Here is a 26,134-nt window from a genome sequence, read left to right on the forward strand (position 1 = left end):
AGCTTATATAAATATATAAATAATAATATATTTAATAATAAATTTAATAATACTTTATAAAATTATAATATAAATATTATTAATACTTAAATTATTTATATTAAATTATTTTTTAATATATATAATATAAAATATAAAAAAATCAATATTAAATTTATTATTAAATTTAATAATATAAAACTTAAAAATAAATAAATTATAATTAATAAAAAAAATTAAGTTTTAAAAATAATATTTATTATTTATTTATAATATAAAATAATTTTAATAATAATAATAAATTATTATTATAATTTATAAATAATTAGCTTATAAAATATAATTAAATTATAATATATTTAATTCTAATATATATTAAAATAAAATATAGTTTTAATTATATTACTTTATATATTAACATATATAATAAGCGAGCGACGCAGTCAAGCAAGCGACGCACTTAGATTTTCACCTTAAAAGAGGGTTTTTAAAAAGCCCTCTAAAATTAAAATTAAGCCTAAAATAGCTAAAATTTTATAGTTAGGCTTATTACCTATTATATTATTTTAGGATGTTTTTTAAAAAATCTAATTTAATTCCTTATAAGCTAGTATAAGAAAAGTCTATTTATACTATATATATAGCTTTTTCTTTATAAGGGATATTTTTTTAAAAATCTATAATAAATATTTCTAGATTTTATAAAAAATAAGGTTTATAAAAATACTCTTTCTAACCTTCTAGCTATTTTATTAAGGAAGTAAAAGTAATATAGGGTAGGTAATTTCTAGTTACACAGTATAGTGCGTCGCTTGCTTGACTGCGTCGCTCGCTTATCATATACGTTAATATAATTTATAAAGTTATAAATTAGTATTCTTACTTATATAGCTATATTTTCTTAATAAGCATATGCTTCTCAGGGAAGACAATCCCGGCATTCGCGGCTTTCGGGTTAACTATTAGGGCACGGACTAAAGAGACAATGCAATGAACCGGCGATGCCTGACCGCTCATATGGGGCCCTCGTCGGCAAGAAGCGTTATTGGACTAATGTCGGATCGTCTATGCCCATAGCGGTGCCCGCAGACTTTTTATTAGCTTATTATCAGATCGAAAACTTAGTCGTCTCTTATATGGGGCAACTTATATCCTATTCTTATTTAATTAGATTAATTATATTTACAGAAAAATTATTCAGCAGAAGTTTTCGTCTCTGGGGTACAGAGTTTAGGCTTAGGGTTAGGCATAGATTAGTCAAGGCTGGAGCCAACTTCCAGGTCCTTAGCATCTCAAACCCACGTTTTCTGACCCAGATCCAGACCCTGACCGAAGCGAGAGATTAAAGGTTTGCACCAGAAAGCTGTTCAAAAAGCATCCCATTCTGCTGTGTCGGAAACGACTCCGAGCTCGGCCGCGGCGCTCTAGCGCGGCTTTGGTAAAGCCGGGCTTGTTCTCGGATCGATAACAGTCCAATGAGCTGTCTGCGCAATTTCATCAGGTGCCCCATGGGGAACTCAATTCACCGTGGAGCCCATAGTCGACTTTCTGGGGTTGGCCACGCTCCGGAATCTCATGATGGGGAAATGATTACCGTGATCCTGGCTATATAAGAAGCCAAGCCAGCGGAGGTCAACCTTCATGAGCATTGAGCAGTGGCAGTCAGGCGCTGTAGCATCACACCCTCGATACAACCTTTTTTATTTTCTTCATAAAAGACACAGTTTATCTGAACTTGGATTATTAACAGAATCCTCTCCCCTTAACCGAGTTGAACGAGTCTCCGCTCCATATCCGACAACTTCTTTGAATCGAACGGACCCAACATCAACGATGGCCAAAGACACCGAAACCGCCGGGGCAGTCCAGCCTGTCAACCCCTACGGAATTGACGATGCCATGCTTCAAGATGCCCATGCAGCTGGCGAAGCTGAGCGAGACTTGAAGCTCTGGGCCTCTTTGAAGCTCTACCCCAAGGCTGTGGGCTGGTCCATCCTGCTCTCGACAGTCATCATTATGGAAGGATTCGATACTGTTCTCATCGGAACCCTCTATGCATACCCTCCCTTCCAACGAGACTTCGGTATCAAGCAGGCCGATGGCAGCTACCAGTTGACTGCGGCCTGGCAATCTGGTCTCTCGAACGGCATTCTCGTCGGCGAGATCTTCGGTCTTTACATCTGTGGTTTCATTTCGGAGAGGTACGGCTATCGCTGGACTCTCATTGGCGCACTTATTGCAGTCATTGGGTTTGTCTTCATTGTCTTCTTCGCGGGCTCTCTGGTCCAACTGCTTATCGGAGAGATCCTGCTTGGTGTCCCGTGGGGCATCTTCCAAACTCTAACAACCCAATACGCCTCGGAAGTCTGCCCGACCCATCTTCGAGCTTACTTGACCACCTATGTCAACCTCTGTTGGGTTATGGGACAGCTTATCGCTTCTGGTGTCTTGCGCGCTATGTTATCACGCAACGACATTTGGGGTTACCGCATTCCTTTTGCTCTCCAGTGGATGTGGCCAGTGCCGTTGATTGTCGGGATCTTCTTGGCTCCTGAATCTCCTTGGTGGCTTGTTCGCAAGGGCAAGTTGGGAGAGGCGAAGCGTTCGCTACTCCGCCTTACTACCAGCGTCCAACAAGCCGATCAGCAGACCAGTGTTGTCGACGGGCAGGGGCGGGCAGCCCCCAGTACCGTACCTGGCTTCGATGTTGACAAGACTATTTCCATGATGGTCTACACCAATGAGGTCGAGAAGGCCGAGACTGAGGGAACAGGATACTTGGACCTGTTCAGAGGGTCGGTGTCTAGACGAAGAACCGAGATCGTTTGTGCTACTTGGTTGGTCCAGCAGCTCTGCGGTACTTCTCTGCAAGCCTTCTCAACGTACTTCTACCAAAATGCAGGTTTAGATGTGTCTAACAGCTTTAATTTGTCACTTGGTCAGTACGGCATTGGCTTCTTCGGCACCATCGGATCTTGGTTCTTTGTCAGCAAATTTGGTCGTCGCGACCTCTACCTGTTCGGGCAGATTGGCTTGACACTGGTACTGTTCAGCATCGGCTGTACTACCTTCTCGGGCAAGACTTCGGCATCTCAATGGGCCGCTGGTAGTCTCCTCCTCGGCCATGCCCTCGTCTACAACCTTAGCGTCGGCCCCGTCTGCTACTCCCTGGTATCCGAGATTCCTTCCACTCGTCTTCGGGGAAAGGCTATTGTGCTTGCCAGGAATACGTACAACGTTGGCGGTATTGTCATCAATATCATCACCCCGCGCATGGTGAACCCTTCGGCATGGAATTGGGGAGCGAGAGCCGGATTCTTCTGGGCTGGTCTTTGCCTCTTATGCGCAATCTGGACTTACTTCCGCCTCCCTGAACCTAAGGGTAGAACTTTCCTTGAGCTGGATATTCTCTTTGAGAATCACGTTTCCGCTAGAAATTTCTCCAAGACCCAGGTCGATACCATCTTAAGGAATGTTGAGCATGAGGCCAAGACCGACAAACTCGGCCCAACTGCTACGCATGTTGGTTAGCCCGAGAACCAGAGAATGGAGTCTTGCCGTTGCCCTACATACCCACCTTGTAATAGTACCACATGTAGGTTTAGGTAGTGAATGAGCTCCCTCATGTCTTTTAATATTGCACTGCCACCAAGCGAATCCGCGACTCCACCTTTCTCCAAAGCCTAACGGGAAGTAGTGTAGTGTGATTAGCTCGCTTATTAGGATTTTAATCCATCGTCCTCGAAAGAGCGGGGTATCCCACGGTGAGGAAAAGCACGCAACGCAACTCGCAGACACACCAACACAACCAACAGACTTCCTCCACATCTTCTCACAATGGCTACCGCCGAGAAAACACAGTACGATGCTTTCGCTCCGAAATATGCCTCAGTCGAGGAGCTCCCCTGTTCAAAGCTCGAGGCCGAACTAGTCCGCAACGCCCTAGGCAACTGCAGCGACCTCAAAGTCCTTGACCTCGGTGGAGGTAGCGGGCTCCACGCCCGGCGCGCAGTGGATGCCGGTGCCGCCATCGTTGATGTCGTCGACATCTCGCCCGAGATGATGCACGCGGGTCAGGACGTCGAGACGCAGCTAGGCCGGCAGGGACGCATCCGCTGGCTCGAGGCCGACGTGACGCGGCCGTTGGGTGAGCAGCTCGACTTGCCGCAACATGGGTACGATATAGTCATGGCAAACTGGGTATTTGATCATGCCGCTTCAATGTCGGATCTGAAGAACATGTGGGAAAACGTGATCGCGGGCTTGAAGCCTGGTGGAAGGTTCATCGGAGTGAGGGCGAAGAGTGTGCGTGCGGAATACATGAGCTACGGGAAATACGGCGTCACGTTCACGGAGATTAAGGAGATTCCAAATGGCCTGCAGTACAAGGTTGGATGCGTGACCCAGCCGCCCTTTTCCTTTGAGGCTACGTCGATGGAGTCGAGCTATTCGCTTTCCGACGATATTGCTCGCGAACTTGGGCTAGTCGACTTTCAGGTTTGCCGGCCAGAGGACACGGAAATTGTCAAGAATGATTTGAGCTTTTGGGGGGATTATGTCAAGGATCCTAACTTTGTTGTTGTTATGGCAAGGGCATAGAGGCATAGCGCCCTGGATGTAAAGTGCGAGACGCCTTTTCGAGATACTAGCCTTAGCATTGCAGTTCATACAGGTATATATTACTAAGAAATTTCTCGAGCAATATCTCAAGCAGATATCGCGTTTGAATAGAAGAATAGTTATAACGGAGTACAGATGCAGAAGCCAGCGTCTTTGTTAGGTGATAAATATATTGTTACCTTGATCCCAACGGCGATCCGAAAGTAGCTGCAGAAGGCAGCATCAACGGTTCATTCGATTGTTTCGCTGGAAGCATATGACTGGCAATAAAAATGGACCAACCGGGTGTCAGCATTATGTTCCGTAGCGCTGGGCGGAATTGCTTCCGACCTTCGCAAGAGGGGTCAACAGTGGTGTGTTGTCAGCTCTGATTTAAATAGCGCATTCCCCGGGCTAGTTTAGTTAGGCTCCTCGCCCGATCGCCCACATCTTGCCACTGTCAAGTGACCACTTGATAATGGCCGAAGAACAAGACGGTCCTGAGACGCCCCCGCTCGTCGCCGATGATAATGTGAGGACGTTCCGCGGATATTGGCGTCTCATGAACCTGCTAACAAACATGACAGGCTGTCCAAGACGCGTTCGATGATGGCGACTCGGCCCTTGGAGACGTAAGTGTGGCCCCATCGTGGGGGATCGTCGCTGTCTAATAGGTCACCAAGGATGCCGGGAGTGATACTACGTCTTTGAGATCAAGCATCTTAAAGTATCGCGAGGAGAATGGTAGGACATATCATGCGTACAAGGATGGCGGTAAGAAATGCCCTCGTCTTTTCAGCGATGCCGAAATATCTGACTGACTGATGCAGCGTATGTCCTACCCAATGACGAGGTACTCTTCGCCTTCACCACTCCCACGCTCGGCTCCAGTTACTGACTTGACGCGTTACCAAGACCGAGAACGAGCGACTAGGTATGCCAGGCCTGCTCGTAAGCCGCTTTGCAGGTTGTCTGACCAAACACAGACCTTCAGCACCACTTATTCCTTCTTACTTTCGATGGAAGGCTTCATGCAGCCCCTTTGCCCAAGAAGCTCCGCCGCGCGTTTGATGCCGGATGTGGCACAGGTATCTGGGCCATCGAGTTCGGTAAATTCCCTCTATTCATCACCAAGAGAAATGAGTCTTCTAACAACTGTAGCGGACGAGCATCCCGAGTGCGAAGTTACTGGCGTTGATCTGAGCCCGATCCAACCTACAGCGTATGTCATCGACAAACGCAATATCCCTAATGCTATGCTGACGCTCCAGCGAGTATCCCTCCCAACGTTTCTTTTTACGTAGATGATTTAGAGGAACCTTGGGGCTACTCAACCAAGTTTGACTTTGTCTTTGCTCGCTTTCTAACAGGATCGATTCGTGACTGGCCCAAGTTTTTCAGGCAGTCATGGGAGTATGACATGGCCTTTCTCGACCCACACAACGGATGCCGCTGATTATGGAATCTCAGGAACCTGAGCCCGGGTGGCATAATTGAACTCATCGACATCATCTATCCCCTTACGTCCGATGACGGCACGCTCGCTGAAGACTCGGCGCTATATAAGTGGTCAACTCTGCTGTCGAGCGCCTTCACTGCCAACGGCTCTCCTATGGACAGCGCGCTGAAGTACCAGGAACAACTCAAAGATACTGGCTTTGTCGACATCCACGTGGTGAAGCGCAAGTGGCCGCTGAATCGTTGGCCCAAGGACCAGAAACACAAACAAATCGGTAAGCCTTTCTTGAGCGGGTCATGGTAGTGATGACGCTCACGCAGCGCTTGCTTTCCAGGAATTTGGGCGCATCAGAACACCATGGATGCCCTGTCGGCGTTGAGCCTGGCTGTGTTTACGCGCCCTAAAGGTGGAGGTGGTCTTGGCTGGAGCAACGAGGAACTGGAGGTGTTCCTGCCTGCCGTCCGTAAGGATATAAGGAACTTGAATATCCACTCGTACTGGCCAATGTAAGTCCTTGATTCTGGATAGAGAATGTGTCTAGGGGCGAGCTAACTGCTCTCAGCTGGTCAGTATACGCTACGAAACCAGAGTCACAGTAGCATGACCCCAGTTCTGGCAGTCAGAAAACAACACATGGAGATTCCGGTGATGCAGTTCCACCAAGGAGTAAGTAGGCCTTAGAAAGATGGCGTGTATGGCAGACCGTTTGTGTCAAGTCAGAAGTGCTGGTTATCTGGTAGTGGCTTGCTTAGCAGAGATGTATTGCGTCTACTCCGTTATCAGATGCTGGCTACTCTCCAAGCTAGAAAGAGAGATCGCTGCATTTGCGTTTTTGTCGCTGTTACCTTCTAAGCGGGCCCCTCTATTTAGACATCTCGGCTGTTGCATGAAAACTTGATCAACGATGGAAGAAGCAGTCAAACGAGGCCACTTGACATGGCATACAAAAACCCATCCCCTGGTGATCTCTTCGGCAACTTTGGAGTGTATTATGTTCTTTTCCATCTTTCTGATGCACGGCAATGAGTTACGCCAATAAACCGTAGTTGTACTCGCTGGAAGGAGCCTATTTGAAAAAGAAGGCTTGATCGAGGCTATCCTGAATACTATCTGTCTCTTCCTCCGATGCCTTAGTGACGCTCCTACCCTAGCCGCGTTTATCCTATGCAGAGACCACAATTCCTTTACTGGCCAACTTGGGGAAAAAATCGTTGTAACGATTTAGATGTTCACCGAATCCATGTACAAACACGAGCTTGGCCTTAAGGACACCTCTAGGCTGGATTATCGGTATTAAATGATCTAGGACTTGGGTTTTGCATTTGTCTCAGGTCTACTTACCGTCCACGTCTTGGAGTAGAAGCTCGTCGATCTAATTTTGAACGTACCTTCGGTGACGGTCGTTATGCTGAGTCACTCTTTGAATACACCTAAGTTTGGCTGCGGTACAAATTGAGAAGGGGAAGGTGTGAATGCCGTTTGGAAAACATGCTTGTTATGAATCGCTCCGAGTTGTTGTGCTTTGACCAGTCGAATGCTAAGAGTGACGACCAACGCCATGGCTGTATGGCTGTGGCTAATTTTGCGGAGTTTGGAAACCCTAAAACCATCGGATAGACTGACATGAAGTGATAACCGAGAGAAGCCGAGGCTGAATAACCAAACGCAGCCTCGGTACAGAGCACAAGAAATAGAGAAGTAAGCGGCGTTTAAGGCATGTGAGAACGAGACGGATTTCATATTGTGCTGTAACTCATTGTGGAGGCTCATTTGAAGCCCCACTAGTAAACTCCGCAAGCGGACCATTCCAAGACGGGTTTCAGTGCGTCGGTTCAATACCACGTCCGTCGGGGGGACTCTGCAACAGTGTGTACGGAAGTCATGGCTCGGCCGTCCTTCTTTAGGGCCGCGGCTGCTATAGCCCACATACTGTTCATTTCGTTCATGGTCCCCATCCTCTCAGAATCCGCAATTACACCCCGAAGGCGGCGCAATTATACTCCACGCTCCAGCTGCTTAACGAATCATCCATATGCCGGCATCCGCGCCAATCAGTCAGGCTGTCCACACGCGGTTATGGAAGGACCAAGATCTGAACCGCAATCGCGCGCCAGTGATTAGACGGTTTAGAAGAAAGCCCCCACACAAGAGGTATACATGTGCTACTGGCTCTCCGTTGGCTAGCATTTGCATGCTGCATCATGAGACAGAGGAAGGGAACTTTGAATGTTCCTCCTCTCCAAGTGAATCGCAGCTCTCACTTCAAAATTATGCGTCGAATAAACTACCACAAAATACAACATTCGCAAACAACGAGACATTGATGACCTACCCTGATACCCACAATGCACCGTCACTGCTATATGTGGAGAAGCGGCGACGAACCCTCGAGGGTCCGAAACTCAGCATGGTGGATGAACCGAACATCTCTAGACGAGCTGTGCCATGTGCCGACATCGAAATCGCCAACGGGCTTGGAATAACTCCGAGCGAGCCCAACCATTTCTGCGAATTCCCTAGCAGCAACACAGGGACAAGCGATATCGAGGGCCGGAACGCGATGTTGCAGCAAGCTGGCGCTGGGGCCAATTATACTTTCAAGTCGGAAGACGGGTTTTCTGATGATGTAGATGAGTACCAAAACTGGGTATGGCAGTCATTTACCAACTGGATCGAGTACATGTACCCCAATGCCAGTCGTGAGAGTGATTAGATGCGAGAAAGCGCGTGCTAGCTTGTATTGTGCGCTCTCTTATCGTGTACGTTTTTCGAGATGGCACCGTGGCTTGGGGTTTGATCGGGGCATTCCGAGGGCAGTTGGTCACATTTTGCCCTCGATGACCCTATCTTTTCATTCATCTCTCTCATCTTTGAACCAAGATATAAGCCCCGTTGTGCAGAAAGGTTAAGAAAACATCTAATAAAGGCAACCTAATATCTTTATGTTGCCCACCGGAACAGTGATTTCACCCGACGGTCCAATCGGTAACCGATGGAGCGCAGCTTGTCCCACTCCATCCTCATATTAGCGTGCCGACGGCGGCGGAACTTTCAGAACCAGCTGAACATTGGAACCAAGTATTAAAGCGAGCTCTACGGTCAAGTGCAGGTAATAGTATTCCCAACTCAGTGGTAAACGATCCCGTCAAGACCCTCACTTTAATCACCTCCTCCAATCATGAATTTCGCACCCATGACGGGTACAACTGTTCTCGTCACGGGGGGATCTGGCTTTGTCGGCGCTCACATTATCGTTCAGGCGCTGGCGAAAGGTTATGCTGTCCGAACTACTGTGCGATCTTTAAGCCGCTCCAACTTTGTGCGGGATAAGGTTCGCAGCGGAGGGATATCAGAGAAACAGGCAAACAGCGTTGAGTTCTTTGAAGTCGATCTCCTCAGTGATAAAGGCTGGGACGAGGCCTGTAGAGGCTGCGACTTTGTGATCCACGTTGCGTCCCCTTACCCGTCGAGTATTCCCAAGAATGAAGACGACATCATCAAACCAGCTCGGGAAGGGACTCTGAGAGCACTCAAAGCTGCGAAAAAATCCGGGACCGTCAAGCGTGTTGTCATCACGTCTTCCTTTGCAGCCATCGGCTACGGACACGGAAAGAGAACAAACAACGACCCGTTCACCGAGACGGACTGGACGGTGCTGAAAGACCCCAAAAGTCCTGTTGGGGCATATGAAAAGAGCAAAACTCTGGCGGAGCAAGATGCGTGGCAGTGGCTGAGGAATGAGGGGGAGGGTTTGGAACTGGTGACTGTCAATCCAGTGAGCGTCTGGGGCCCTTCACTTGGAAACGAAATCAACACCAGTTTGGAGCTCCCTACCCGGATGCTGAATGGGGATCTTCCCGGATTACCGAACCTCTCATTCGGCATTGTCGATGTCAGGGATGTCGCCGACCTGCATATCAAGGCCATGGAGGCTCCGGAAGCAGCGGGTCAACGATACTTGGCCATATCTGATGAACTCTCGGTCTCGACAAAGGATATATCGACATACTTGAAAGAGGGGTTGCCGGCAAGGGAAACGAAGAAAGTTCCAACTCATATGCTCCCCGATTTTCTCTTACGCATTGTCGCTGCTTTTGACAAGTCCGTTGCATTAATCGTCCCAGAATTGGGTATTGTCAGACCAACGAGCAATGGAAAAGCTAAGAGAGAGCTGAACTGGGCCCCACGCAGCGCTCGAGATGCCGTGGTGGCCAGCGCTGAGAGCATGAAAAGGACTGGTAGAGTAAAGTTCTAGCTGAACATTTCTTTTGTATTCAGGATCCATTCATAATATCGATTATTTGTGAGCCGTGACTTCTTTTTGCTTGGTGCTTTCATTCTAGACCTAGTTAATTCGTAAAGGTTGTGTTGCTTGATCGGGTGTTAGACTCTCCCTGTTAGAGACTGCGTTGGCGAATGGTTAGATGGGAGTTTAGCCGTCCTTTTAATCTAGCCAAGATGAATTTGACACTTATATGATTTATATTTGCTGAGTTCCTAGGCAATGCACTTCGTCTAACTGGCCATATTATTATGTAATACGACATAAATCTTTCTCTCTTAGCTAGATGCTGCCTGTCAAAACATCTAGGCGCGTGAGGCAAAAGTAGTGGTGTGCTATCTCGCTTCCTACACTGGCTCATACTAATGATCCAAAGCTGCCAGTACGAACAAGATGCAATTACATAGTGAATTCATTTCCAGTAATGGAAAATCCGCACTGGCGACGGAACCACGTCCTTCCCCATGCAGAAAACATTATTTGATCTTCAACACAGCTTTACCAAAGTTCTCGCCTTTAAGCATGCCAACAAGCCCCTCAGCCGCATTTTCAATGCCCTCTGTCACTGATAATTTTGCCTTCATGCTCCCGTCCGCAAACCACTTCTGGAGACTCTCTTGATGCTCCTTGAAGTAGACAGCCCAATAGTCAGGGTTGGTAACGATGAAGCCCTGCATGAGAATCTGCTTGCTGACGACATACGCCATATTCTTGATCCCTGGGCGCTCTGCTATAGGCGTATTATAGCCGCTAATCTAGAAGTCCTAATCAGCCTCATGCTCCTTAGATTATGTGTGCGGTTGTGAGATTACCATTCCACACATTGGGATTCTGCCGCCAATGTTCATGGCTTCGAGTGCGGCTTCGAGGTGGTCTCCACCGACATTCTCGAAATAAATGTCGATGCCGTTAGGAGCAAGTCTGCCCAGCGCGCTCGATGGCGACTCCTTCTTGTAGTTAAACCCCGAGTCAAACCCTAGCTCATTAATTATGAAGTCTAGCTTCTCATCTGAGCCCACAGATCCGATCACAGTCAAACCCGCTCGCTTAGCTACCTGCCCGACAACTTGGCCAACAGCGCCAGCGGCTGAGCTGATGAAGATCGTCTCGCCTTCTTTGGGTTGTCCAATTTTATGCAAGCCAGACCAAGCTGTCAAACCAGGCATCCCTAGGGGCCCGAGAAAGAGGCCAATGTCGAGACTGAACGGGTTCGTGATCTTGCGGACCATCTGCGCCTTGAGGTCCTCCACCCGTGCATATTCGGCGATGGGAGTGGCAGCAACTACCAAGTCACCCTCGTTATATTCGGGACTATCGGTTTTGAGGACTTTAGATACAGTGGCGTTGACGATAGGCTGGTTGATTTCGAAGGCAGCGGAGTACGACTTGATTTTGGGGTCGCGCATTTTGCCCCGGAGATACGGATCGAAAGATGCTTGTAGAATCTCGAGAATAAGGCCGCCCTTTGGAGGCGATTCGAGATCGATCGCTCGTGCTTCAACGGCAAGGTCCTCACCAGGGACTGGAAGTCCATTGGGGACTTTCTTGTAAATGAGGGTCTTGTTGTTACTCATATTGAGACTGCTGTTTCTCAAAACTGTAGTTGATGTGGCGAAAGAGTGGTAAAGATCTGGGGTAGGTTGCATGAAACTTCAGCGCCCTCAATGAGATGCACTATTTATGTAATGTCAAGAGCGGACTTGCAATCGGCAATTCATTTTTATCAGCCTCGGCCAGCCAATACACAAATGCCGTCAATTAAAATTGTCATGCCCATCTCGCCATCTCTTTTCTCCCCGTCGGCGGATTCCAAATCATTAATCCCGTATTCCATCCAGGCATGGCTAGACTCCGTCGGCAAGAGTAGGCCCGCCTCCGTCGGATACTGACTTCACCTTCAGGAATATTCTATAGCGATAGATAACTCTTACATGATAGTTAATTTATGCCGAGGTTAAAATACATATTAAATATTACTATTCCAGTAAAAATATCTACTTAAACTCGCCACGCCGACTAGTATGGCTTAACTCTTTCCATCGCAGTAGTACTATTACTCATCGGGCTAGCTCCCTAAGGATAAAGAACCCCCGACGGACGTGGTATTAGACCGACGCACCGGCATTGCCGGAAAGCTATGAGGTTAGTGGCTACGAATCTCGGGATACGTTGTTTAGGAAAATAAAACGCGTCCTAGAATGGTCCTGAACTCCGCTTGCGGAGTTTCCTTACTTACTAATCTTAAGGTATAGTAGTAATAAGGGCAAACTAAATATGGCGGATCGCACCCTGTACAATATCTCTGAGGATGGTCACGTGAGCAAGTGGCCGGCCGGGTGATCTCCGGCTCGTGACCTGACTAGGCCCAATTAAGAAGGCCACGTCGTTGCCTAAAAGGGAAAGAGGGAATTATTATTAGGGAAGAATAATAAAAGCAATATATATAGATTAAGGGGATCTATACAGATAGCCCTGATTTATAATAAAATATTTAACTTAAAATATTTATAATAGCCTTAATATCTTAGGATTAATTTACTTTTTCTTATTATTTATTATATTTTTTAGATTTTTTATTTATTTAAGTATTTAAAAATAAAAATAAAAATAATAAAAATATATATTATTATAATATTAATAAATATTAATTTATTTTATTTTTTATTTTTTAATATATTTTAAGTTATAATTATAAGAAAAATAAATATAATTATATAAATATATATAATAATTAGTAATTTTATAATAAAAATTATTTAAATTTTTAATAAAATAAAAAATATTAAAATAAAATATTAAATAAAAATATATTTATAAAGCTTATATTATAATAATATCTATATAAAAATTTATTAAATATAATAACTTAATATAAGCTTATATTATTAAAATTATTAAGATATTAATTAAGATATTTTAATTTTTATTTTAGGTAATATAAAATAATAAAATAATAAAAACTTAATTAAATATTATTATAGCTAATATAATATAATAGTATATAATTAAGAAAAAAACCTATTATACTAACTAATTACTATAAGATTACCTTAGATTAATACTAAGCTAATATAATCCCTTTATAATTCTTAGTAAGCTTATAATTAAATTATAATTAATGCCCTATAAGCTAGTATAATCTAACCTAATTATCCTTAGTATATAAAATATACTTATTAGTATTTTCTTATATAATAGCTACCTTAGCTATTAATATAACTTAGTTATACTTAATACCTTAAGTATATTATTAGATATAACTTATACCCCCTTTATTTAAGATAATATTAATAACCCCTTATTAATATAAACCTAATATAATTAGTTTATCCCTTAGAAAAAATATAATTATTATATATTAATAGCTCTTATTTAGTAAATTACTTATATTACCTTAAATAATATTAAATATAATAGCTACCTAGGCTATTCCCGCTAATAACTATTAATAGGTTCTAACTATTAATTACCTAGTTATATCTATTACTTTTATCCCCGCTAACCTAGATAAAGAAATAAATAATATAAATAGCTCTAATAATAAAGATATTAAATAACTTTAGGCTTAAATTATTACTATAAGCGCTAAAATAAATAATATATATAACCTTATTAAAAGGATAAGTAAAAACTAATATATCTAAAATATAAAATACCTAAATAATATTTAAATTATTAATAATATAATAGCTATAACATACTTAATAAGTGAGCTATACAGTCAAGTGAGCGAGACAAAGGTATTTATATATTAAAAAGAGAAATAAAAAAAGCCCTTAAAATTCTAAAAATAGCTTAAAATATCTATAAACCTATAATTATATTTATTATATTAACGTACATGATAAGCATGCGACGCATCCAAGTATGCGACGCACTTTTCCCTCCTACACCTAACTTTTCAATTGATCAATTGATTTTTCCACCACTAAATATGTCAGACCTAAATACTGAGGCTAAAACCCTTCTTGCCCTTCAAGCCCTTCAAAATGACCCAAAACTAAGCGTCCGACGCGCTGCAAAGATCTATAAGGTCTCCGAGCCAAGGCTGCGTCGTCGCAGACAGGGAATCCAATCGCGATGCGATTGGATTCCAAAATCACGCCGACTATCTGATCGAGAGGAACAGATCATAGTTCAGTTCATTCTCGACCTAGATTCGCGAGGATTCCCCCCCCGACTGCGTGCTGTTGAAGAAATGGCCAACCGACTGCTCGCCGACCGCGACGCGTCACCCGTCGGCAAGCGCTGGGCTCATAACTTCGTCAGGCGACACGAAGAGGTTAAGACGCGTTTTTTTCGTAAATACGACTACCAGAGAGCTAAATGCGAAGATCCAACCATTATTCGCGATTGGTTTAGGCTCGTGGAGAGCATAATCGCGAAATATGGTATTGACCTCGCTGATATCTATAACTTTGATGAGACTAGCTTTATGATGGGTCTAATTACAAGCGGAATGGTCGTCACAGGCATAGATAGGCGTGGAAAGCCAAAATTAGTGTAGCCTGGAAACCGGGAATGGATTATAGTGATCTAAGCGATTAATGCGGAAGGCTAGGCGATCCCGCCGTTTATCATCGGTGCAGGCCAATATCACCTCGCCAACTGGTACCGAGAAAGTAACCTCCCGGGCGATTAGGCTATTGCGACGACCCAAAATAGCTAGACTAATAATGAGATTGGTCTCGAGTGGCTAAAACACTTTGACCGGTGTACAAGCAATCGATCAATTAGTTCCTATCGTCTTCTGATCCTAGATAGCCACGAAAGTCACCACTCCGTCGACTTTGAGAGATATTGCGAGGAAAATAAGATTATCACGCTTTGTATGCCACCTCATTCGTCTCATCTACTTCAGCCTCTTAATATCGGGTACTTTAACCTACTCAAGCAGGCTTACAGTCGAGAAATAGAGCATCTGATCAGATGCTCTATAACCCACGTTTCAAAGACTAAGTTCTTTCCGGCCTTCTACGCCGCATATTAGGCCACTATGACGGAAAGAAATATCAAGGCGGCTTTTAGAGGAGCCGGGCTTGTTCCTCTTGACCCGGAAAGTGTAGTCTCGAAGCTTAATATGCAGCTACGGACTCCAACGCCTGCCGAGGAGGTAGCTAGCCCTTCGACCCCTTGGGCGTCAAAGACTCCAAAGACCGTCCTTAAGGCCCAATCTCAGTCTGAATACCTCGATAGACGAATCAGAAGGCATCAAAGTAGCTCCCCAGAGTCAATTTTAGGAGCTCTTAAGTCGCTTACTAAGGGGACTAAGGCAATGATGCATGAGAATGCCTTATTGAGGTCTGAGAATAAAGACCTTCGAGAGGCAAATGAGATACTAAGCCGGCGCCGGAGGGCAAAAAGGACTAGACTACAGAAAAGAGGGGTAATGACAGTAGAGGAGGGAAGGCAAGCAATTGATCAGATGGATATTAATACGCAGGTAGTGGCGGAATCATCGAGAAGTGGTGGTCAAGGAAGGTCGGCGCGACCGGGGGTTCGGCATTGTGGTATCTGCGGCAAGCCCGGTCATAATGCAAGGACCTATCAGGTAGTGATTGAGACGTCTGGGGAAGAGTATAGTGAGTAGTTTTAATTGATCAATTGATTTGTTGTGTTTTTATCTTAGTTTATAGTAGTAAGGTTTAAGAAAAGTGCGTCGCATACTTGGATGCGTCGCATGCTTATCATGTACGTTAACTACTCTTAGTTATAAAATAATTATAAGACTTAATTATTATAAATTTTATTACTAAATTACCTCTATTAAAAGAATTAGCTATTAGAAACCTTTATAATAATATTTTTATTATTATAAATAAACTTATAAAATTTTTATATTTTATATCTTATAAAGAATTAATTATAGCTAAAGAATTTATTTATTTTTTTTATTTTTATATTATTAAAATATATAATATATTACTTAAAATTATTATAAACTAAGAGCTATTATTTACTTTAAAATTTTAATAAAATCTTATAAGATACTTAGGAATTAATTATAAGCTCTTTATTATATATTATAAAAAAATAAATAAAAAAATAAAATATATAAATTAAAGACTATAATAATACTTATAATATTATATTAATTATAAATAAACTAATTAGGTTAAAAAGCTATTAGTTGTATAATTAGCTTAGAATATAGCTATAAATAAAAATATAAAAAGTATATTAGCTTATATTAACTTTAGATTTATATTAGATATATATTAATAAATATAAGATATTATTATTAATTTTAAAGCTATTTTTATTAATAATTAGTTAAAAAATCTATATAAAGAAATATAAATAAAACTTAAATTTATTTAAAATAAGATAATAAACTATATTAATAAGAAAAAGATTAAGAAATTAATTTTCTTAAAGGGGAATATAATTTATTTTATAATAAAAATATTAAAATAAAATAATAAAATAAAAAACTTAATTATAAGTATATTAGATTATATAAAATTAAATAAGAAATCTTAAAATATACCTATAAATTAAACTTATTACCTAAGGTTAAGCTTTATTTAATCTTTTATATCTTTTTACTTAAATTAATATAAAATATTCTTTAAATTAAAATTAATAATAAATTAAAGGCTAAGGTTAATAAACTAAAAGAATATATTATAAAAATTATCCTTAATATAAATAATATTAATAATAAAATAATATATTTTATTAAATAGAAAAACTATTTAGACTAAAGAAAATACCTAAGAGTTACCTAAATACCTTATTAATATATAATATTTCTTAAAGGACTTTTATTAATAATACTAATAAGAAAAAAAAGCTTAAAACTAATAATACTCTAATTAATAATATCTATAGCACTTATAAACTATGCTATAAGCATAGCCTCTAACTCTACCTTCTTTACTATCTTAAGCTTATTTAATAATTAAAGGCCCTAAGAAGTTATCTCTATGCCCTTAGTCTATAGCTAATATTTCTAATAATAAAGATAAATTAGCTAAGTAAGAACCTTATTTACCTATGCTTAAGCCTCTTAAGCCTCTTATTATAAATAAAAGAAATCTTCCTTAGCCTACCCTTCTTTAGAATTAAAATAATCTAACTTATAAATAATTTAATTTACTAAGATCTTAATAAATAAAAAAAAATAAAGAGATATAAAAATATATATAAGTATTAGATATATTTTTTAATATATTATATAAGTAACCCTAATAGGTATACTTATTATAATAATTAGATTTCTTAGGTAAGGCTATATAATAAAAGCCTTATAAATAATAAAATAAATATAATATAATTTTAAAACCTAAATAATTAATAATATTACTAAATTTAATAATAGCTAGATATTTTTTAAAAAGAAAATAATTAGATATAATTAATAAAAAAATAATTATAAGTTTAAGTTAAGATATATTAATAATAAACCTAAGGTTATAAGTATAGCCTTATAGATAAGATTAATAAAAAAGAGATATTATATTATAGCTAATATAATATAATAATATATAATTAAGAAAAAGACTTATTATATTAACTAATTATTATAAGATTACCTTAGATTAATACTAAGCTAATATAATCCCTCTATAATCCTTAGTAGGCTTATAATTAGATTATAATTAATACCCTATAAGCTATTATAATCTAACCTAATTACCCTTAGTATAGAAGATATACTTATTAATACTTTCTTATATAATAGCTACTTTAGTTATTAATATAACTTAGTTATACTTAATACCTTAAGTATATTATAAGATATAACTTATACCCCCTTTATTTAAGATAATACTAATAACCACTTATTAATATAAACCTAGTATAATTAATTTATCCCTTAGGAAAGATATAATTATTATAAATATAAAAATATATTATTTTATATAATTATTTATATTTATTTTTAAATATATTATAAGATTAGTTATATTTTTTTAATAATAAAATATAAATAAAATATAATTTTAATTTTATATATTTTATATAAATTAAATATTATTAAGATTTTTAATTTAATTTTAAAATAAATAGTATTTTTAAAAATATTAATATATAATAAAAAAAATATATATATAAGAATAATAATAATAAATATATAAAATAAAATAAAAAAAGATATAATTAAGTTTTAATATTATAATATATATAATATATTTAATTATAATATAAAAGTTTTTGAAGTAATAATTAAGATATTTAAGAAATAATATATTAAATAATTTTTATTTAATTAAATAATTTATAATTTCTTTTATTATAATTTATACTTAAAAAATAAAAATATATATAATATATATAATAAGTAAGTTAGCTATATAAGTAAGTTAGCTAAAAATCCCTTACTTAATATTTTCTTAATTTAATTAATTAATTCTTAATTACTTAATATATTATTTATTAATTATAAGGCTAGAATACTTTTTACCCCTTAGGCTTATTAAAATTAACTAAAACTTAGCTTCTAATAGGCTATAATAATCTATAGGGTTAATTATAATACTCTTATTAATAAAATAATTATTATAAGCTTAGAAAGGTATTTAAAATTAAAATTAATATAATTTAATAACTAAGAATAAATTATAATTATTTAAGTAATTAATATAAAAAACTAAGTAATTTAGCTATTTATTATTAATATAAGCTAATATTATTTTATAAATTAATACTAAGATAATAACCTCTTAAGTAATTAAGTAATTATAATAATTTAAAATAACTAAATTAATAATAAAACTAATTTTAAATAGCTTAAGTATTTAATTTATATATAATTAATTACTTAATTTTTATTATTTTTTAATTTTTAATAATTATAAAAATTAATATTTTATTAAATTTAAGAAATATTATAAAAAAAAATTATTTAATTTTATATATTATTTTATTTATTTTATTTATTTTATTTATTTTATTTATTTTATTTATTTTATTTATTTAATTTATTTTATTTATTTTATTTATTTTAGTTTCTTAATATTAAGTATTTTAATATATTAAAATAAGCTTATAATTAAGAAATAAAATATCTAATTAAATATTTTATAATTTATATTTTAAAAACTAAGTTTTTCTTAATTTTTTATATTATATATAAGGCTATTATAATAAAAAGAAATATTAAGAGGGCTTTTAAAAAAATTAATTTTATTTTTCTTAACTTAAAAACTATAATCTTAAAGCTTAATATATAGCTATAAATTCTAATATTTACTAAGGAGGGAATTAAGTCTTTAATCTCTTAGGTTTTAAGGACCCTAAGGTTTATACTTAAGGCTAAATCTTAGAGTAAGTATCTTAATAAATAAATTAAAAGATATTAAAATAACTCTTTAAAATTAATTCTTAAAGCCCTAAGGTCTCTTAAGAAAAAAATAAAAATAATTATATATTAAGTTATTTTATTAATTATTAAGAATAAAAACCTTTAAGAAATAAATAAAATACTTAATTAATATTAATAAATAAAAAAAACTTAATTATAAAGAAAAGCGGTTATTATAATAAAAAAATAAATAGTTAAGTAAATAAATAATAATATATAAATAATAATTAAATTATTAAAAAATAATAATTAAGAGAAATTAATATAATTAAAAATTTAATATTATAATATTTATAATTAAGTTAATTATAATATAAAAATTTATTAAATAATAATTAAAATATTATAAAAAAAATACTAAGTAATTTCTATTACTTAAATAATTTATAATATTTTTATTATAATTTTAATTTTATAAAATAAAAAAAATAATTAATTTATTTTTATAGCTAACTTATTTATTATATATATTATATATATTTATTTAATTTAAATATATATAATATATTATATAATATATATTATTTATAAATAAATTATATTTATTTATAAAATATTATATATTATAACTCTTTATAAGTTATTTAACATATAATACCTAAATATCTTATATATCTTAGTAGTATAATATATAAACTTTTATATAATATATATATATAATAAATATCTTAGTTAAATAAATATCTTAAAAATCTTAATATCTTTTATAAAAATTATAATAAAAATATAATAAATTATTTAATTAATTAAAATGACTTATTATATTTTTTCTTAAATATCTTAATTATTACTTAATAAGTCCTTATATTATAATTAAATTTATTATAAATATTATAATATTAAATACTTAATTATATTAACTTTTTTTAATTATTATTTTATAATAATTTAATTATTATTTATATATTAATATTTATTTAATTAATTCTTTTTTTTATTATTATAATTCTTTTTTTATAATTAAGTTTCTTTTATTTTTTAATATTAATTAAGTATTTTATTTATTTTTTAAAAGTCTTTATTTTTAATAATTAATAAAATAATTTAATATATAATTATTTTTATTTTTTTCTTAAGAAATCTTAAAGCTTTAAAGATTAACTCTAAGGAGCTATTTTAATATCTTTTAATTTATCTTTTAAGGTATTTAAATTAAAATTAGGCCTTAAGTATAATCTTTAGGGTTTTTAAGACCTAAGAAGTTATTTAATTAAATACTTCCTTAATTAATATTAATATTTATAGCTATATATTAAGCTTTAAGATTATATTTTCTAGGTTTAATAAAATAAAGCTAATTTCTTTAATAACCCTCTTAATTTCTTTTTTATTATAATACTCTTATATATTATATAAAAGGCTAAAAAAAACTTAATTTTTAAAATATAAATATAAAATATTTTATTAAATATTTTATTTCTTAATTATAAGTTTTTTTTAATATATTAAAATACCTAATATTTAAAAGCTAAAATAAAAAAAATATATATATATAATATTAAATAATTTTTTTTATAATATTTTTTTAATTTAATAAATTAATAATTTTTATAAGTATTAAAAATTAAAAAATAATAATAATTATTTAATTACTTAATTATATATTAATTAAAATACTTAAGTTATTTAAAATTACTATTATTATTAATTTAATTATTTTAAGTTATTATAATTACTTAATTATTTAATAAATTATTATCTTAGTATTAATTAATAAAGTAATATTAGTTTATATTAATAATAAATAATTAAATTACTTAATTTTTTATATTAATTACTTAGATAATTATAATTTATTCTTAGTTTTTAAATTATATTAATTTTAGCTTTAAATATCTTTTTAAACTTATAATAATTATTTTATTTATAATTATATCTATAAAAAAGCTAATCTTATTAAAATTATAAATATTATTTAATTAGATATTAGATTTTATAATTATATTTATTATAAGCTAAAATTAATTATAAATAATAATTAAATCTTTATACTTAGCTTTTTAATAGTTATATTTTTAAAATAAATATATTTTAAGTTCTTAATATTATTTAATAAAATTTAAAACTTAATATATATTAATAAGTAATATATTATAATTAATAAGTAATTAATTAATTATATTTTTTATATTATAAAACTAAGAAAGAAATCCTTATAAATTTAGGTTAAGAATAAAATAAATAAAAATCTATTTCTTTAGATTAAATAGCTAATATAATTTCTAAATAATATTATATTAAGATTAAATACCTTTTTGCCAGTAGCTAAGGGTCTTCTAATAGACTATATATATACTTATAGTATATTAAAGACTTAACCTTAGGTTATTTTAAAGGGCCTAAAGAATAAGAAGTATTCTAGCCTTATAATTAAACTATAATATATTAGGCGCTTAAGAATTAATTAATTAAATTATAATAATAAAAATTAAGGGATTTTTAAGATATTTATTTAACTAAGATACTTACTATATATATATATTAACTAATATATTATTTTTTTATAAATATAATATTATTAAAATATTATATAAATATAAATATTAATTTCTTAATTTAAATATGAAAAACTTAAATACATTTATAAAATATATTAAAATAAAAGATATTATTAATAATAAGTAATATTAAAAAAGTTTAAGAGATATATATATTAACTTATAAATATAAGAAAGGTCTAGGTAAGACTATATTTAAGATTATCCAAGACTAACTAAAGCTAAGATATTATAACTCAGACTTTCTGTAAGGTTAAATAACTTTTATCGCTGGGTGTCGGGTCTGGCAGCGGCGGTTGTCTGAATAGGATATCGGAAGAACAAGTAACTAGATGAGTGCCTGGGATGAGTGACAGGAGAGGACAAGAAGAGCCAAGAGACGAAGCTGCCTTGAATATATGTGTTCTTAGGATCTGAAACGCCGTAAAAGACTCCATGTAGAGCCTGGTACGCCAGAAAGATGCCTAACAAAGTCATGGAGTTTGGTATGTTTGTTGGGCTGTTCTGCCTTGTACATACTCCATACACTTGGTCTAAGTGGCAGGGCATGCTGGATCCTATCCTCTGAATGGGCCCCGGACTGAGCAGTTTGCCACCGGGTCAATTGTGTACTGCATGAATCAAGGCCGAAAACCATTCGAGGGCGGATTATGGGGCGGACGAGTTCAAGTGGAACTGCTCCAAAAGATGGAGTCCCCCGAATTACACTATTAAGATGAACAGCAGCTGGACCACATCATCGGGAAGTGTTGGCATTGAGAGCTCGGTTCGATGCTGAAGCTCGCTGCCTCAGCCGAGGCTCATCACATTGCTCGACCAACTGCAATGGCTCTTTCAGACGCCGTGCATATGAAATGCAAAGGGTTTAGCCAACGCCTGCCACTCAGGGCTTGCGATCTTCAGTTACCTAGATTGCACACACTTTACATGCAGGCGGGATCTATTTAAGTGGCTGACATAGCGTGGGATGGCTGCTTGATCAGGAGTTGTCCATCACGAGATAGGCACATGGACATGGTTGCAAACTCCCTCATCTCCCTTCAACATTCAAATGAAACACACTAAAATGAAGGTCAATCGTCATCCTGTGACGTCTGGCCTTTTAACCGTAAGCTCGATCGACTCCTGAAGTGTAACAGTCTCGTCCCTGTCTGGTAGTTGAAGAAGCATAGGAATGTTAACATCAGAAGAATCCCACTTGTCCAGTGAAAGAGTGACTTTGACAGCAGCAGTTTCCTCATCAGTCGACCACTGGACACGAACTACTCTTGACCCAAGGTGACCTCCAACAGGAACTTTGACATCAAGCTCCCGGAACAAGTTGAGGCGTGGCTTGAAAGAGACGGTCGCCCAACCAGGGGCTGCAGGACTCAAGCCTGCAACCTCGGCGATGAATTCGTAGAGTGGTAAACTCCCCCATGCGTGGCAGTCTGATCGTTGGGTGACGCTGTCTTCGACCCAAGTGGTGAGATTCTGCGAGAGTTGGGCTCGCCAGGGATCCCAGAAACTTGTGAAGTGGGCATCGTAGGCATCACCTCCCACCATGGAAAGGGCTCGCAAGGTGTAGAACGGCATGGCTGTGGAGGTAGGAGTGAACACCAACCCCTTTCCTTCTGCCTCTGGTGCAACGTCTCCCGCAGCCGCAAGTGACCGGGTCAAAAATTGAATGGCGCTCGCGTCAGGAGCAGCTGCTCCGCTCAGAATTGCCCATACTTGGCTGTGCTGGCTATAGTCTGTTGAAGCAGCCTGCTTGGCAAGCCCATCAGTAAAGAATTCACCGTCGAAACAATGATTGCGGACAGCTTGTGCCAAGGCATCAGCACGAGAGCTGTACTCGCTGACGAGACCATCTCGACCTATGGCGATCATCAGACCGGCGAGACGTCGTAAAGTATAGGCATAGAGGCAGCTTGTAAAGGTCAGGAATCCGGTTCTCCCAGCAGCAGTTGGTATTCCAAATGGCTTCCATGCCTCAGTCCAGTCGACAAAATGCCATTCACCTGGCGACTCAGCGTGGCGTACAAGACCAGTCCCAGCGTCGATACGACGATGGAACGTTTCAAGCACCGCGTGGCAGACGGGAAAGAACTGGCTGACAAACTCGGCGTCGCCAAAGTACTCGTGATGATCTGCCACCATAGAAATCCAAAAGAGAGAGAAATGCGGGATGATCTGAAGGTGATGGCATGGCGCGCGGCTGGATGTGAGGCCAACAGCTGGTTGGAAGGAGTTGTGAAGTTGAACAATGGCTTGTCGGGCAAGACGGTCATCCCCAGAGACGCAATAGGTAAAGAGAGCAGAGCTGCGAGTATCCATGGCGTACTGTAGCTGCTCGTAGAAGGGGCAGTCTTCGTAGCAGTCATGCATGCAATTCTCGAGTGTTCGGAGGCTGACAGTCCACAACTCTTTAGCCCAAGACATGTCCCCTGGCACATTCAATTCCGAGACTACTTGGAGAGGATAGTTGGTTTTTGTGAGGTTGACACCTAGGAGAACGAGATCAGAATCGCTCGCTACCTGGATATCCATGGAAATGAACCGAAAGGTCCTGAAGTGGAACGGTGCGTAAACCTCTTCCATCTCTTCTGCCTCATAGCGTCGAGTGGCTGCTGTAGGATCCAATGGGCCGCCAAAGACGTAGCAATCAGATGGTCCGATAAGCTGTTTTGAGTAGTCGCAGCGGTCCGTCTTGAAGCGAGGGCCGGTTGAGGTGACCGGACCATCCTCGTAACACTCGGAGTACGTGATGGACAACTCGCTCCCACTGGACTTTGGCCGGAGAAACTGAAACTCGACATTGGCAGTTGCGTGGTACTTGAACTCGAGTTCAACGTGGTGTGTACTTCGAGCAGGCAGAAGGATGCCCTCTCTCAAGCCTCGCGCAGCTTGCTGCACGAGATGCTTTTTCCAGGACTCGAAGGGCACGCTGCTGCGAATGTTGTTGATAGCTTGGATGCAAGTCCGCTCCAGCCTGGGGTATGGAATCATCCTCGGTGATAATCTCCAAGGCCTCGAGAGCCCAAAGTCCACGAGGAACTTCTGAGGGGCGGCGGGAACCCATTTAGGCTGTTGGCCGGGTTCCCGCTTGATGTCCTCGAAAACATGCAGGAAATGATCAAATTTGGACTTTGGGAGATGGGCAGTGAGGTCAATTGATGTTTCCCATGACTCATTCGTCTCAAAGTTGATGCTCTGAACTAGAGGATCATCGGACGGTGCATGTCGGACAAAGAGGCCAGGGGTAGGCGTTCTCGGGAAACTCGTCGCTAGCAGAGTCGAATAGTAAAATCTTAGCACACGGATGGCGATATGGTTCTCTCCTGGTTTCAGGTATGGCTGGACATCTAGCTCGTCGAAGAACCATAGTTGCTGGTCACCCTTGACGGGGCCTGCAGCTACGATTCGAGAGTTGATGTAAAGTTTGTAACGTGTATCCGCCGAGATGTGAATCTTGACAGGGATAGCGGGGACTCGATCAAGAGAAAATGTTTTTCTGAAATCAACAAAGCCTCCGGCTGAAGCGGAGGCGTTCTCAATCCAGCCTGGATGCCAGATCCAAGAGGTGTCAAAGTTGAGGGGAGCCATGGAGGTGGACAGAGAAAGGAACTCGGTAACTAGACAGCCTAAAGAGCCCGGTCAGAAATTCAGGCGTTTTTGGGACAAGGAAGAATGGTGGTCATACCTGATTTGAAGGTTATCAGACCACGACTTTCGGCGTACGCTTGTGGTTTCACAAAACCGAGTTGAGAATAGGTGGACGTAGAGATGCTTATCACTACACGACATGCCCAGTCTATCAGGGGAGTAAAGTTAGAGTAAGGCGAGCCGGATATACGGATCACAGACTCGGGTCAATAGACCCCGCGACCCAACCCCGGATCCTCCCCAGACCCCGGACGAATCCCCGTCCTCCCCCAGCTTCTGATTGAGTCACGGGTATTCCCCGGCGAACGTTGCAATTCTGATTGAATGAACGGTTGAATCCCGGGGAACTAATTTATGGAAGG

The 26,134-nt window shown here is 37.6% G+C and overlaps 6 protein-coding genes across 6 annotated transcripts; 4 read left to right on the forward strand and 2 right to left on the reverse strand.

Moving 5' to 3' along the window:
- Nucleotides 1-1,812: 1,812 nt before the first annotated feature.
- Nucleotides 1,813-3,510, forward strand: NCS57_01461700 (Sugar porter (SP) family MFS transporter; the record flags this gene model as incomplete). The annotated part of the gene is made up of 1 exon (XM_053064214.1): nucleotides 1,813-3,510. One exon carries the CDS (start codon nucleotides 1,813-1,815, stop codon nucleotides 3,508-3,510), a length of 1,698 nt encoding a protein of 565 aa, XP_052906497.1.
- Nucleotides 3,511-3,816: 306 nt separating this feature from the next.
- Nucleotides 3,817-4,578, forward strand: NCS57_01461800 (Methyltransf-25 domain-containing protein; the record flags this gene model as incomplete). Its single annotated transcript, XM_053064215.1, has 1 exon — nucleotides 3,817-4,578. One exon carries the CDS (start codon nucleotides 3,817-3,819, stop codon nucleotides 4,576-4,578), a length of 762 nt encoding a protein of 253 aa, XP_052906498.1.
- A 445-nt stretch (nucleotides 4,579-5,023) lies between these two features.
- On the forward strand, nucleotides 5,024-6,636 carry NCS57_01461900 (uncharacterized protein; the record flags this gene model as incomplete). Its single annotated transcript, XM_053064216.1, has 11 exons — nucleotides 5,024-5,110; nucleotides 5,166-5,210; nucleotides 5,262-5,352; nucleotides 5,409-5,431; nucleotides 5,494-5,512; nucleotides 5,565-5,687; nucleotides 5,740-5,800; nucleotides 5,854-5,991; nucleotides 6,049-6,311; nucleotides 6,372-6,543; nucleotides 6,600-6,636. The coding sequence occupies exons 1-11, from the start codon at nucleotides 5,057-5,059 to the stop codon at nucleotides 6,634-6,636; spliced, it is 1,026 nt and encodes a 341-aa protein (XP_052906499.1). The 5' UTR covers nucleotides 5,024-5,056.
- A 2,579-nt stretch (nucleotides 6,637-9,215) lies between these two features.
- On the forward strand, nucleotides 9,216-10,292 carry NCS57_01462000 (Epimerase domain-containing protein; the record flags this gene model as incomplete). Its single annotated transcript, XM_053064217.1, has 1 exon — nucleotides 9,216-10,292. One exon carries the CDS (start codon nucleotides 9,216-9,218, stop codon nucleotides 10,290-10,292), a length of 1,077 nt encoding a protein of 358 aa, XP_052906500.1.
- Nucleotides 10,293-10,795: 503 nt separating this feature from the next.
- NCS57_01462100 (Zinc-type alcohol dehydrogenase-like protein) lies at nucleotides 10,796-11,893 on the reverse strand (the record flags this gene model as incomplete). Its single annotated transcript, XM_053064218.1, has 2 exons — nucleotides 10,796-11,074; nucleotides 11,132-11,893. 2 exons carry the CDS (start codon nucleotides 11,891-11,893, stop codon nucleotides 10,796-10,798), a joined length of 1,041 nt encoding a protein of 346 aa, XP_052906501.1.
- An 11,314-nt stretch (nucleotides 11,894-23,207) lies between these two features.
- On the reverse strand, nucleotides 23,208-25,712 carry NCS57_01462200 (Six-hairpin glycosidase; the record flags this gene model as incomplete). Its single annotated transcript, XM_053064219.1, has 1 exon — nucleotides 23,208-25,712. One exon carries the CDS (start codon nucleotides 25,710-25,712, stop codon nucleotides 23,208-23,210), a length of 2,505 nt encoding a protein of 834 aa, XP_052906502.1.
- Nucleotides 25,713-26,134: the final 422 nt, after the last annotated feature.

The sequence above is a fragment of the Fusarium keratoplasticum genome, chromosome 13 (assembly GCF_025433545.1).
Source record: "Fusarium keratoplasticum isolate Fu6.1 chromosome 13, whole genome shotgun sequence".
Lineage (NCBI taxonomy): Eukaryota > Fungi > Ascomycota > Sordariomycetes > Hypocreales > Nectriaceae > Fusarium > Fusarium keratoplasticum.